Source organism: Bos indicus x Bos taurus, chromosome 8 (assembly GCF_003369695.1).
Source record: "Bos indicus x Bos taurus breed Angus x Brahman F1 hybrid chromosome 8, Bos_hybrid_MaternalHap_v2.0, whole genome shotgun sequence".
In the NCBI taxonomy this organism is placed as follows: Eukaryota; Metazoa; Chordata; class Mammalia; order Artiodactyla; family Bovidae; genus Bos; species Bos indicus x Bos taurus.
The window spans coordinates 80,854,233-80,868,389 of record NC_040083.1 but is presented as its reverse complement, the minus strand read 5'-3'; the positions used below and the strand labels follow the sequence as shown (position 1 = coordinate 80,868,389).

The 14,157-nt window shown below is 47.6% G+C and overlaps 1 protein-coding gene across 5 annotated transcripts in view; it reads right to left on the bottom strand.

Moving 5' to 3' along the window:
- The window catches only part of DAPK1 (death associated protein kinase 1), a 212,320-nt gene that overhangs the window by 28,937 nt on the left and 169,226 nt on the right, over positions 1 to 14,157 (bottom strand). For all 5 annotated transcript variants that reach the window (XM_027550169.1, XM_027550170.1, XM_027550166.1 and 2 more), the window contains exons 18-19: positions 13,035 to 13,133; positions 6,315 to 6,392 (exon numbers count right to left, since the gene is read on the bottom strand). In XM_027550169.1, coding sequence (XP_027405970.1) covers positions 6,315 to 6,392; positions 13,035 to 13,133 — 177 coding nt within the window. The remainder of the gene's footprint in view (positions 1 to 6,314; positions 6,393 to 13,034; positions 13,134 to 14,157) is intronic.

The following is a 14,157-nucleotide window of genomic DNA, read 5'->3' as shown; positions in this document are numbered from 1 at the left end:
ATTATTTGGTAACTGCATTGCTTTTTGAAGCCCTGGTGAACTCTGGGGTGAAATGAAAACATCTCCTGCCATATTAATAAACAAGAAATGTCACAGCCATCAGCGATTTCTGGCCTCCAAATGTGAATGAGTGCAGACGCTGCCACCTCCAAGGGTGACTGCTGAGGAGCTGGGAATGCAAGAGGCGATGTGAACTAAGGAACAGGGTTGGCCCCAGAAAGCTGAGATGCATTTGAAAGGAAGGAACTCAGTGAGCCCAGAGGCTTGCATCTCCCCATACATAGAATGCTAAATTCCTTCGTTTGATATCCAATCTTTGATGTTCAAAATGCCTGCTCCCTTTGTTACAAAATTGTATATAGCCTGACTTCCCCTCCTGCCTCTTTGGAGCAGTTTTCTCAGAGCTACTGAGATGCTGTCTCCCTGCCTCAGAGTCCTAAATATTCCCACCAAATAAAATAACTCTACTTTCACATTCTGACTATATTTTTTAGTCGACAGGGGTTTCTAATTTCCTTTCTTCCAGCACCTTCTACCCCCTGGCAATTCAGCTTTCACTTTCTCATCGGCAAAAGTGACTAAACAGCAAGGTTGATGGGAGATCGAGAGCCATCTCCCGCCTGGGAAAGAGAGATAAGAGAATGGAGAGGTGACGTGGCTCTCTGCACGTGGCAGGATGCAATTAGACCCACAGGATGGGAGCAGCAACTCTTAATTATGCAAATGCAGTTTACTTGTGGTGAATTCTAAATTTTGGGCAAGCTCCCAACTTTGTCCTATTTTTTCAAACTATTCCTGGGCATCTTTCTTCACCATCTAGTCTCAGACTTAGGAAAAGCAACTACTTTTAATATCAGTTTACAGAAAAGCTGATTAGAAGGACAATCAAACAAAATAAAAATAAGCTGACTCCTCAACCCCCTTAAAACTAGTGTTTTAAAATCAGGAAAGAATAGACCTTGATATGATAGTAAAAATGGATGCCAGTACAAAATCTAAGCGCTACCCCCTTCCCCGCCTGTTATAACAAGCTCCCCTTTTTCTAGGAGCAGAACTGGTTTGGTTAAGTGAGCAGAGTTCTTGAGCAGGTTTGGAGGGCTGAAGGGGGCTTTGTTTAGCAGTGGGGGTGAACACAGGGGACAGAAGAGGGTGCAGCTCCTTATAAGAAAGTGATACCTACCATGCATGGTGGAGCTAAGGGGGCCCCCAGAGGCCCCTAAAACAATGGTGTGCTGGGAAACCAGCTCACTGCAGGGGATGGCGGGGGGAGCAGGCTGGGGTTTCGGGCAAAAGGTGAAGCCTGACCAGTGTTTGCTGATTCCTGTGGTGTAAATACCACTACCACAGCTGATTTCAGCCCCGAATGTGACGGCACGGAACACGCAGTTGGGGAGAGATGTGTATGGTGGGCTCTCCCAGACACTACCATGGGCTCCCACATGCCACCACCCCATCATCTCCTGTTGAACTGGGTCAGAGAGGAAGATGCGCTGTGTTCTTCCTTCCCTCACAAGCCCCAGCTCGGCTGCCCTCTCCCCTACCTGCCCAGATGCGGATGTGCTGGCGGCAGGTCTCACCTCCCACGGTCAGCCCCCTGCTTTAGGGATGTCATCTCCTCTCACTCTCCTCCAGCCCACCCTCCGCTGCCCTATGCAGCTCAACAAGATGACTTTGGTTCTTTTTTCAGAAGAGAAAGCACCATGGCTTACCCCTAACAGATGTTTAAGAACACGTTCCTAGGCTTGACAACTGATGAGAGGTGAAAACACAGGGAGCATTTCTGTCGCTAATTTGGCCCTGAAAAACCAAACGGCTGAGCAAGGCACCTTATGGCCAACCCCTGCTGCTCCAGACACAGACTCCACCCAGTGACTGTGCTTAGGATGCGCGTGGAGTGGGTGAGCAGAGGCTGGCACCACGCCTGGGGGTGTCAGGAAAGGAACAGAGGCAGTCTTTTGGTTTCCACAATGAATGTGGGAGGGGGTGCTTGACATTAGATCCTTGGGGGTCCTTGCATCCTGCAAGGACAGGAAGTTCCACCCACCCCCAAATTCTGACAGCACCCTGGTAAGAAACACTGCAGCCTGGAACAGAAAATGACACTGAAAGGAAAGGTGATAAAATGCCCCTCAGTGTAAATTACCTTCTTCCATTCCCCTCACCCACTGTACAGGGCTGTGGGCAGTCTCTTCCTGCAGATGACCCATTGCAGGTTACCACTGCAAACAAATCACCTTTCTTGGCTTTCTCTGCAGGTAGAGCCTGCTCCTTAAGGCAACCGCCCACAAGTCCTCTGCGATGCATTTTCCAGACACACTGGGACATCATGATCATTTTCAATAACCAGGTTCCAGTACTGGGTGTCCCGAAATCCCAAGCAGTTATTTATTTTGGGATTTACATTTTTTTTTTTTTTTTTAAAGATAGAGAATGGTTAGAAATGTTTGGCAGTCAACTCCTCCCTTTCTGGCTAAGGGAAAAGCTGAGGTCTAGAGTCATTTGAAGGCATGACTAAAGCAAATGATTACGTGGATCTTGTCGAACATGAAGTTGGGGAGACTCCGCTGAAGGGCACAGGGCTCTGCATTATCTCGAGGGAAGTGACCCATGTCTGCCACCAAGCGGGTGACCCCACTGGAGGGAAGGACCATCCTGGGCTGTTGGAGAATTGAGTCTGAAGGAGTCCTGAGCCCCTGATCGAGCCCCGAAAGCAGGCATTTCTGTTTTGGTCTGGGTCTCTGCTCTGTAATTAGCATGTTGCTTAACCTAGTGGAGACCGGGTTTCCTGCGGGAACATCCGCAACTCAGGGATGTAAAATTACAGGGCTGCCACACACACTGAGCGTCAATGGTGGCTGTTACTAAAAACGACTCTCAAACGTACCCTGCCAGAGCTGCCACTGCTGCCACTGCTGCCACCCCAACATCTGCTCCTGCGGGCTGGGTCACAAGAGGCGGCCCCAAGGAAACCTCCATAGTTCCCCCGGACCTGGAGGGTGGTCTGCAGGATGCGAACTAGGATGCTGACTGTGGCAAACTCACGGTGCTCAGGGTGTGCAAGGCACTGCTCTAAGGACATCGTTTACACCACCCGCCTGACCCTTACCACCATCCTGTGAGTAGCACTGTACTCATCCCATTTAACAAACAGGGAAACTAAGGCCCAGCCTGTTAAGCAGATTGGTAGTTCACCCAGCATGAAGGTGTGGCAGAGCGGGGACTCCTGAATCTGTGCTCTCAGCCTTTACCCTATATTTTGCCTCTCAAAGCAAAGACGAGAGGGGAATCTCCCAGTAGATTCTGGGCTCCAAGAGGGATGATGTACTATATTCACAGGCATCGTAATGACTTTCTTCATCTCCCTACAAAAATCATAGGATAATGGTAAAAGACTAAACGCTGTAATATTCCTTCTCCCACCCCTCTTGAAAAAATCTAGACATCAAAAAGCAAAAGTACGAATTAATGGAAGGAAAGAAAAAAAAAAAGGGAAAGCCCCAAACTGGGACTGTACAAGAACCCACGCCACACTGAGTTCAAAATTCCAGTCTGGGGACAGCCACCCTTCCTTGAGCTGCATGTGGCTTCACTTACTATTTATATTCCTAATTATAAAAGTGGTTGAAGCACAGCAAGAAATACAGGAATCAGATAACGTGAGAAAGTGCTTTGAGCCCCACTCATCCAATCCACCCAACCTTGGCTATCTTGTAGAGCGCTCTCCTTCCTGTCTTTTTTAATGACATTTGTCTGCTGTTTCTGACCTGCTGGAATGGACATCTGGGCTTGGGCTTGTATCTAGCATAGCAATGTTTTTAAATAAAAGTATCTTCCTAAGGGGTAGATGGGCACTAAAACAGCACAGTCCAAGGAAAAGCCTTGTCCCTTGGCCAGAAGAGGGTGTTTCCTGGGGTGACTATTAGGCCATGGAAGATCATGGCTTGCAGCTGATTGTTGCTTTAAGATGAGCAGGCTGTACCTTTCCCTGGAGCACTGCTGTGGAACAAGCGTTTCTGAGATGATGAACCGCACTTCAAGCCAAGAAAGTATGAGGCAACAGTACTGTCCAGAGTGCTACACTTGTGAGAGGGGCTGCCCGTGCACCAACTGAGCCCACAAAACACTGGCAAGGACGACGCTGGGCTCAGAGCAGGACGATGGTGCCAGCGGAGGCAGGCAGGTTAAAATCCCGCTTTGTGGAATTTGGGAAACCTAAGAATACCTGATTCAGCATGTTTATATACCTGCTAAGGTGTTGAGCCTAATAAAATGTTTCTTCCTAATAGTGGACCATACTAGAGGTATTAACTGTAAAAATGTGTACTCACCCAAACTGTGGAAAGGCCAGATTTGCTTCGGTTTCTTTTCACTATCAATGAATATTATAATGGGGGACTCAGTTTAAAACAGCCCTTATTATGGGACTTCCCTGGTGGTCCATTGGCTAAGACTCCGTGCTCCCAGTGCAGGGAGCCCAGGTTTGATACTGGGTCAGGGAACTGGATCCCACATGCTGCAACTAAAACCCGGTGCAGCCAAAGAGAGAAATATTAAAAAATAAGCAAGCAAGCAAAAGATACTGTTTCCATTAAAAAAAAAAAAAAAAACAGCCCTTAAAGTGTGATAATCTATATAAACATAGAATTCTATACTCAAATGCGGGGCTCCCTACAATAAAATCCAGCAAAAGTCAGAGGTTACAAACTGGTGGCCTCTGAGTCAATCTGGCTTGAAGTTGTGTTTCATTTGGCTGAATATCACTTCAAATAAAGTGAGTTTTAAGATGAGGAGATTTTATGTGAAAGTTCATTGCTGACTGGCTGACAGTCTCATAGGTTCCTGCACAGCCCCCTCTTGTTTTGCCTGTAAACAAAAAGTTTTCCCTTGCTTTGCTAGTCCAGATTCTCCCTCACAGTGAGATAGTCTGTGGGGGCACAGAGTAGGAGAACATGAAGTCCAGAGTTAATGTAAGTTTTTCCTCTAAGAACGTGTGAATAAGCCGGGATCTCTTCCCAGAAATTCTAGATCAAAGGGGAGACTGAATCCCAGCAGTGGCCTGGGGGGATCTCAGTGTTTATCAGTTCACAGACTCCAAAGCACAAAGGTGTGAAAGTCCATTATCTTCCCCGGGCCAACTCCAGGCACTGAAATCATTCCAATCTCTGCATGTGTCCCCTTGCCCTTTCCCTGTAACCAGGACCAGGGGACCATTATATCAATTCAAACTTTTAGTAGCTGTGAAAGTTAAAACATTGTTATCCCTCCCCCAGGCACTTTTCAATTTATATGGCAGGGTCTTTGTAGGATACCCTGAGCTTATTTGAAATAATACTTTTTCATGAACACTTAAATTAACTGAGTAATTTTTTAAATTTCTATAACATTTGTCCTTTTTTTAAAAAAATTATTACACGATTATTTTAGGAAGTTTGGAAACAACAGAGTTATGTTTAAAGAAGAGACTGTCAATTAAGAAAGCTAAACCCAAAGACATCACTGTTAACGTTTTCTTTATATGTATTTGAAAAAACATAGCTGGAATTATAATGTGCACATAATTCATCTTCTGCTTTGCAGCCTAGGAACATCTGAAACATTAAATTCCTGTTACTAAAACCTCTTTAGGAACATTTTAAAGGCCAAAATCCATTCCATTTTATAGCTGTATGACAGTTTATCAGACATTATTGTTGGTCATCCAACATTTCTGATTTTAATTGCCAGTTTTTATAAATAACACTGCAATGGATATCTTCATGCATACAACTTTTTTTTTTTTAATGCATTTCTTTGATTTCTTTAGGATAGAGTCACAGAGAATCCCTAACTTAAAGGGTGTGACTGTTTTGAAGTCTCTCCGTACACACTGCTGTGATGTGGGCTGAAACGGCATACCTGCATTTATTTATTTTTGTCATATCTTCTTAAACCTTACAGCCATGATGTTTGATAAGCTAGAGCATATGTGATATTTTGGAGCTCGAAACATTAAGAAAGAAAGAAGCAGGGTCAGCTTTTTCATTTCCCCTCTACTTCACGCGGGCAGGTATTATAGACAGGGTGAGAGGAGGAAAATCAGGCACAGTGACCGCAAAAAGAGGCCAGTGATTTCCAAGTCCTAACACAGAAGAAGAAACCAGAGAGGTGGCCGACACGTTTATGCAAATCGATAAGCAAACCACAGCCCAGGACAGGTGCCTTTTGGTACCATCTGTGTGTCCAACAGATTGTTCATTCTCAGCATTTATAAGGGACAAGACAGAATTTTTCACATAAAAAGCACAGAGCATTTCAGAGCACAAACAATTTCTCACCTTTCGGAGTCTTGTGAGGAGGCCTGCTACGTGTTCATGCTGTTCCGATTTCGCAAGATCTTCTGCTGTCTTTCCATCCTGTTGGAGAGAAATGATTAGTTTTTTCCTTCGCTGCAGAGAACTGTGTGTTCCACACACCAACATCACCTTCTGAGACAGAAACAGTGTAACAGGCATCAGAAGCAAATAAGGTGGACAAAAGACCCTGTCCTGAATTATTCCCTTTTCTGTGGAATCCTGATTTACTGATGGTCCAGGAAAGGAAGATAAGGAAAGTAGGAAAAAACCATGCATTGGTGCTTTGATGTCCAAAGGCAAGATGTCTCAGGCCCACAGGCTTTAATCAAACCGGGCACCTCATTAGCAGGCAGATTACTCTGCATCCTGAACCTCCCTCCAATTAGGCCAACGATAAAGACTGTCATTAGCTGCCAAATTCTAGTTAGTGGAAGCTAATGTCTTAGAATCCTTCCAGGGACAAACCTCAGCACTCATATCAAGCTAGTTACTGGTAATTACTGTGCATTTCAAAGAAAAGGCTGAGTTTTACAGACAATTTGGATCTGAAGATCTTCAGTGAAACATAAAAGGTGGAAATAAGGGTCCACAGCACTTCAGTGTTTGCTTTTTAATTAGAGAATTTTCACAGGGCTGCAGTCTCATACTGAACAAATTTGTTTCCAGGCTGTGAACATGCACGATGATGGCTAATGTTTTTCGAGCGCCTCCTCGCAGTCTCAGTGCGTTGAGCGTAGAAACCTCAGAGGTGCTCCCGGGCGGTGGGAACACTAGTTGTTCACCCATCACAGAGGAGGGATCGGAGACTGAGGGACTGCTCTGCTGCAGCTTAGGAATCATTACAAATTTAAAAGTAGAAAAGATGAGAAGCAATTTCCAAAGAAATAAAAGCAATATTTCTTAAATGAGAAGACTAAGCAGCCTTTGGCCCATCTGTCAGTGTTTTCTAGGGACAGTTCAAGTACCATTCCTGAGGAAGCGGGGGGATGCCCGGATCTGACTGACAGCATACCTGCCAATCTCACAGCCCAGGTCACAATCCCAACCATCACATCACCTCAGTCTCAGCACTGCTGACATTCTGGCCAGGACGATTCCCTGCCATGGGAGGCTGTCCCGTACACTGTGAGATGTCAAGCAGCACCCTGGCCTCTACCACTAGACACCAGCAGATTTCCCTTGCACCAGCTGTGCCAACCCAGTGTCTCTGTGCTGTGCTTAGTCGCTCAGTCATGTCTGACTCTTTGCGACCCCGTGGACTGTTGGCCCACCAGGCTCCTCTGTCCACGGAGATTCTCCAGGCAAAAATAATGGAGTGGGTTGCCATGCTCTCCTCCAGTGGATCTTCCCAACCCAGGGATTGAACCCAAGTCTCTCACATTGCAGGTGGATTCTTTACCATCTGAGTTACAAGGAAAGCCCTTTACCATCTGAGCCACAAGGGAAGTCCAGTGTCTCTGGACATTGCCAAATGTTTCCTGAGCAGTGAAACTGCCCAACTTGAGAAGCATGGTCGTAGGCTGTGGTTGGAGCTCGGTGGGTGCTCCTGGGAGGTGTGCTCTGCACTCATGTTGCCCACCTCTCTCTGCCCACTCCCCGCTGTCAAGTCCTGCAGTGGCCCCAGTGGGCAGACAAAAGCTTCTAGTTTGCTTTGGGGTGAATGAGGTAAGTTGTCAGACACCGCATCCAAACAAGGGGGTCATACCAGACTGTCTGGATCTTTACTGACATGATAAGGACAGGCCTTACTTCTCAAACTTCATGGTGCCCTGGAGTCACTGGGGTCTTTAAGAACTTCTGCTGCCAGGTTCCCACCTGCATACTCACCTTCTACCTTTCTGAGGTGTGACCTGGACATCAGGGTTCTAAGCCCTCCCACGTGATTCTATTGTGCAGCCAATAGAATGGCTTCCAACTAAGGCAATGGTTCTAATAGGTTTTGGAACCATTGCCTTAGTTGGAAGAAATCTGAACCTCAACTTAAAATCTTCTGTCTTCTGGTGTGACTGACCATAGATTTCTCTCAAAGGCCTTAGACCTGCATAGCACTCAGACACAGGATGTTTGTTCACTGGCAAAGTTATTCTCCACTGTCGAGTCTCTCAAATGACAGGAAAACTGCCACCAATACTTCCTTATGTTTGCATGGTACTCTACAGTTTGCAAAAAGTATTGCTCTAAAGGACACTGTTCAGATTCCAAAAGAACTCTTTGCCAGAGTTTGGAAAGAGGCTGAACTCTAGAGTGAGAAGGACCCGGGTTTAATTCAGATTCCGTCCCTCCCAGACTGTGTGGTCAGTCACTTGGCCTCCTAGAACCTGGGTTTCTTCACCCATGAGATGAGAAATGACGCTCTATTGCATAGGTTCTTGGGCAGATTAGACAAAAACAAATAAATGAAGCACCATGAGCTGAAAAAGCAAGCAGCGGTAATTAATGAAAAAAGAGCTGAGAGTGTCCCCAACATCCCCCTCCCCAGCTTTCCGTCCAAGAAGGAAAGGTGTAGGAGCTAGATCTCCTCATCCCAGTCCCATGCTAAGCAAGGTGCCAGCTCTGAAGCTGGCCCACAAGTGAGTCCAGCACTCTCTGCCTTCTTTGTCATACACGGTGGTCTAGGAGGCTGGCATCATTGAGAAGGTGACCTTTGAGTCAAAACCTGAAGGAGGTGAGAGAGCAAGCCATTTGGATACCCAAGGAAGTTTTGCAAAAGGAAAAAAACAAATAACAACAACAACAAAACAGCAAGTGCAAAGGCCCTGAGACAGCAGAAATGGCAAGGCTTGGTGCCAGTGCTCAGGAGTCAAACAGGGCTGGAGATTCGGATGCGGGTCTCAGTTCCCAGGTGCAGCTACAGCCATGGGGCTTCTGAGAGGAGCAGAGGGCAGAGAGTGGGAGGGCAGCTTGCCAGGTGGGGTGGAGCAGCAGCAAGAAGACCTAGAGCTGGAGGAGGGCAGCAGAGGTGGGAGGGGAAGAAGGGCAAGTAGGATTTTCTTATCTAAGACAGGGGTGGGTGTCAAGGAAGTACCATGTCCTGAAGAGATAACTAGATGTGACTGCTGGCTCATGGGTGAGAAAGACCTCAAAGAAAGGCAAGGAAGGAAATGCTTAGAGAACTACAAAGTCAGAGTGGGGCTTACACTCGGGGTGGGGGATTGGGGTGCACTGTGGCTGGGACAGGCCACGGGGAGCTTCTGGGGTGGCCTCTGAAGTTCTATTTTTTGATCTCAATAGGGCTACAAAGGCGTTTGTCAAATTCACCAAGTTCTTTTGTTCCTGTCCTTTCTTAAAAAGAAAATCTGCTTTATTTTACAACAAAGAAGTTTTGAGGGCTTCCCAGGTGGCCCGGTGGTAAAGAATCCGCTCACCAAGCAGGAGACATAGGTTTGATCCCTGTGTCAGGAAGATTCCCCGGAGGAGGAAATGGCAACCCACTCTAGTATTCTTGCCTGGGCAATCCCAAAGACAAAGGGGCCTGGTGGGCTCTACAGTCCTTGGGGTCACAGAGAGTCAGACATGACTTAGTGACTAAATAACAACAACAAAAAAGCGAGGTGACTCCCTCTGCTGAGTCACAGGGATTCGACGACAGACTGTGGCGGGTAGAGGAGAAGTGGGAAGCAAGGAAAAAGAGAACCAGATAGTCAGAAGATTTCCTGGCCATCCTGGCTGAGGAACAGGTTGGGAGAGGAAAGGGAGCAGCTGGGGGGCGCTGTAGGGTCGAGGGCTGTGGTGCTGACCGGGAAGAGCAGTGCTGTCAGGCAGAGGAGAAAAGCCCGCTGACAAAACGGGCTGGAGGGTGTTGTCCATAATGTGGCAGCCAAATTCCATGGACAGAGGAGCCTGGTGGGCTACTGTCCATGGGGTCACAAACAGTCAGATACGACTGAGCGACTTACTTTCATTTTCATTTTCCATTCCCCATGCAGCTTCTGGGGCTGGAAATGTGGAGCTAAGACATGCTGTGGATGAAAACTTAAATCAGAGAACTTAAATCAGACAGATTTTGAAGACTTAAATCAGAGAACCGGATATATCTCAGTAATTTAAATATAATGATTGCAAGTCAAAATGATAATATTTGGCATATTATGTACAAAATATTTTACTTTATATATTACTTTTAGTATATGACTGATACTGACTTCCTGTCTTTTTCCTCATCAGATGTGGCTATTAGAAAGTTTAGAATGACACAGGCAGCACGCTGTCCTTCTATGGAGCCAGCCTAGGCCTGCATCAGGGCACCTCCATGATAACGCCCTTCCTGCGTGGAGCCAGCGTGGTTTCCACTGCGCCTGCTGGGGAGGCCATGCACATCCAGCCCCGTCATCCCCCTATGCTCCAGCCCACAGTCTTTCTTCTGGGCTCAGACTGTCCTCCTCTTTCTCTGAGGAGTGCTCCTGACCTCTGGAAACCCCTGGGGACCCTGGCTCCCAACTGGCTCAGGTCCCACTCTGTAGCTGCATATTCACTGTGATCCTTGCTGTGACCCTTGGTTCTGACTCTCCCACTAGACTGGACGTTTCTCAAGGTAAGGCCAGCTCGCCTATCGAGGCCCCACTGTGTCCCTCGTGTCTGTCCGGTGTGCAGTGTGTGCTCAGTATCTGCTGAATGAATAAACAATGGAGCCCCCAGGAAGTGGACTCGCAGGACAAGAAGGAGCATCTGCAGTGAGCTGGCAGGGAGGGCAGGTACACCTGAGAGCCTCCAGAGGGCGAGCCCAAGGCTGGAGGCAGCTGCTGTGGGGAAGGCATGGGGAGACAGCTGTGGCCTCACAGAGGTCAGGGTTTCCCTGGAAGCTCAGCTGGCAAAGAGTCCATCTGCAATGCAGGAGACCTGGGTTCGATTCCTTCCTGGGTCAGGAAGATTCCCTGGAGAAGGGAACAGCAACCCACTCCAGCATTCTTGCCTGGAGAATTCCATGGACAGAGGAGTGTGGCACGCTACAGTCCATGGGGTCGCAAAGAGTCAGACACGTCTGAGCAACTTTCACTTCACTTTCACAGAGGTCATGGGGAAGCCTGAGGACCCAGTAGAGGCCCAAGACCCTGACCCACACTGCCAGGCTGGCAGCAGGAGCAGCTGCTGGCATCTTCACAGCCATTGTCGACAGTTTACTTTTTATGAGGCAATATCTGTAAAAAAAAATATTTCTTCTTGTAAAAATGTATATAAGTGCTCTACTGTGGAGTAACTGGATTGAGTGCCTACACATGGTTGGGGAAAGTTTGATAATGGCACATCAGGTTCATAGGTGGCTGTGGGTGGGCTTGTGATGGGTGAGCAGGTGCCCTAAAAAGGTCCAGTCCCATGTAGAGCACTGGTCATCACTGGGCCTGCAGAGGAGCCCAGCTCAGGGCTCAACACTGCAGAAAACAGACCCCCTGCTTGTGGACAGGGAATGACATTCTTGTCACATTTGTGCAGCCAGGGAGGCAACACCCTAGGCCAGGAGTTAGCAACCATTTTCTGTAAAGGGCCTGAGAGCAGATATTTGGGGGTCTGAGGGCCTTAGGGTCTCTGCTGCAATTGCTCAAGTCTCCCCTTGAAGAGTGAAAATGGCTGCAGACAATATGTAAACAACAGGCATGGCAGTATCCCAATAAAACTTTATTAACAGAAGTGGGCAGCAGGCTGAATTTGGTCTGTGGTCCACCGTTTGCCATCCCCTGTATGAGTCTCCAGCTTCAGATCCCTGATTTTCCCAAGGTTAGCTGCCATGTTTTAAAACTCCAGTGGGTCTCCTCTAAAGAAACAATTTGTGTTAGTAAAGCTCTTGTGAGTTTTAGGAATCTCCCACATGAGCCAGTGGAGACTCAACCCACTGCCGGGCCAGAAACAGCTCAAAAGATAATGTTTCACTGCAGCTGTAAAACAGCAACCTTATCTCATCCGCAGACACGTTGTTCCTCTCTGGTATCCTCAAAATGAGGATCAAAGGGTTTCTTCTGCAGGGAGGTACCAGGTCTGGAATGGGGAGTGTCAGGAGTGAAGGAAACTAAAGAAACCTCATTTTAAAATATGCTGTGGCTTCCCAGGTGATGCTAGTGGTAAAAAAAAAAAAAAAAAAAAAAAACCCACCTGCCAATGCAGGAGACATAAGAGATGTGGGTTAGGTCCCTGGGGTTGGGAAGATCCCCTGGAGAAGGGCACAGCAACCCACTGCAGTATTCTGGAGAATCCCATGGACAGAGGAGCCTGGCGGGCTACAGTCCATAGGGTCGCAAAAGAGTCGGACACTACCGCATGCACGCAGGCCTAAGAGCAAAGCCAGACCTTTCAAAGATGAGAGGACAGCTCTTGTCACCTGTTCCCCCCCACACCGAGGGGCCTTCCTCCTCCCTCTCTGAAAGCCCATGGCCCCTCCAGTCCCCCACAGTGGAGGGGGCACACTTAGAAAAGATAAACACAAGCTAATACAAAACATGAAGGCCTGTTGTGTAACACAGGAAACGAAAAGGCCAGTGGGAAACAGCAGGTGTTCCCCGCAGTGCGGGTCTGGGGAAAGGAGAGGATGAGGCATTAACAAGATCTTACCCTGGGTTTGTGTGGGCAGATGTTTACATAACTGCCTGCGGAGGAGCTGGAGCTTAATAGCAGCCTGTCTGCTTCGCAGTGCAGTTGCCAAGCAATACCTTCCCTCTCGTGCCCTCGAGGCCTGAGACATTTGCAGTCATTTTCTTCTGCCAGAGGGCTACTCACCGAGGTCAGCGCCTCCACATTGGCGCCCGTCAAACACAGGTAGCGGACCACGTCCAGAATCCCGTTGTTGGCGGCAAGGTGCAGAGGCGTCCGTCCATACTGCAGGAGACAAAAAGACCCGGGAGAGTCCTCACTCTTGCTGACAAGGATGACATGTGTGGAGGGAATCTCACGGGGCCAGCACTGTGTAAGGATCTGGGAGCCACAAGGAAGAGATAGGAGGCGAGGTCTCCTTTCTCCAGAAACTTGCCATTTCCTTGGGGAGGCAAGCCAAACAAAATGTTTTCAAGTATTTCTCAGCTAACAGAGTGACTTTAAAATAAAACTTCAAAGGCTGAAAGAGTGGGAGGCTTATCATAAAATAACTAAATTAAGTCTCCTGCTGTGCTGGCAGAAAGGAGGCATGAGTCAGGGCTGAAGGCCCCAAAGTTCCGGAAAGATTTGCACTGTGGCTCAGATTTAGATACAGCAAGAGAAGAAGGCATGGAAGGACAGAAAGTGAAGACGCTCTAATGAGGTGAAACGCCACGGCCATACCCAGCAGTTTTGATTGCCTACGGCTCCCAAAACGTGTGCCAAGGTATCTGGGGGCACTGCAGTGTATTCAAGGAGATGCTGAGGAATATTTTAAATTTTTGATGGAACCAGCAGGTTCAGACATCAGGGAAACTACTAGCTTCAGGCAGTCCAGTGTCTCAAATTAGCTGGGACTGCCTTCCTTTTAGTGACATTGTGTATGCACAGCATGGGGTTGGCGGCGGCTGTGATACAAAGCAGGTATCTTGTGAAGATCCACATAGAACAGGATATAGGGGTGGTGGTGTCCACTCTGAGTCCAAGGTTTAAAGAGTCGTGAGGTGCCCAGCAAGCACACACCTTCCATTAGTACACAACTGTGGTCAATTGAGAATTAAATAAAAATAGCTTTCTTTCAATTTATGTGAATCGTTTGTTCCATCAGCTCCTGAAATATTAGGTTGTTTGGGTGGAATAACTTAATAAACAGAACTTAAGCAGCCTGGAGTGCTGCAGTCTACGGGGTAGCAAACAGTCGGACACAACTGAGCGACTGAACAACAACAAAGGCATTTAAACAATTTTTTTTTTTTCTTTTTTGGCTGCG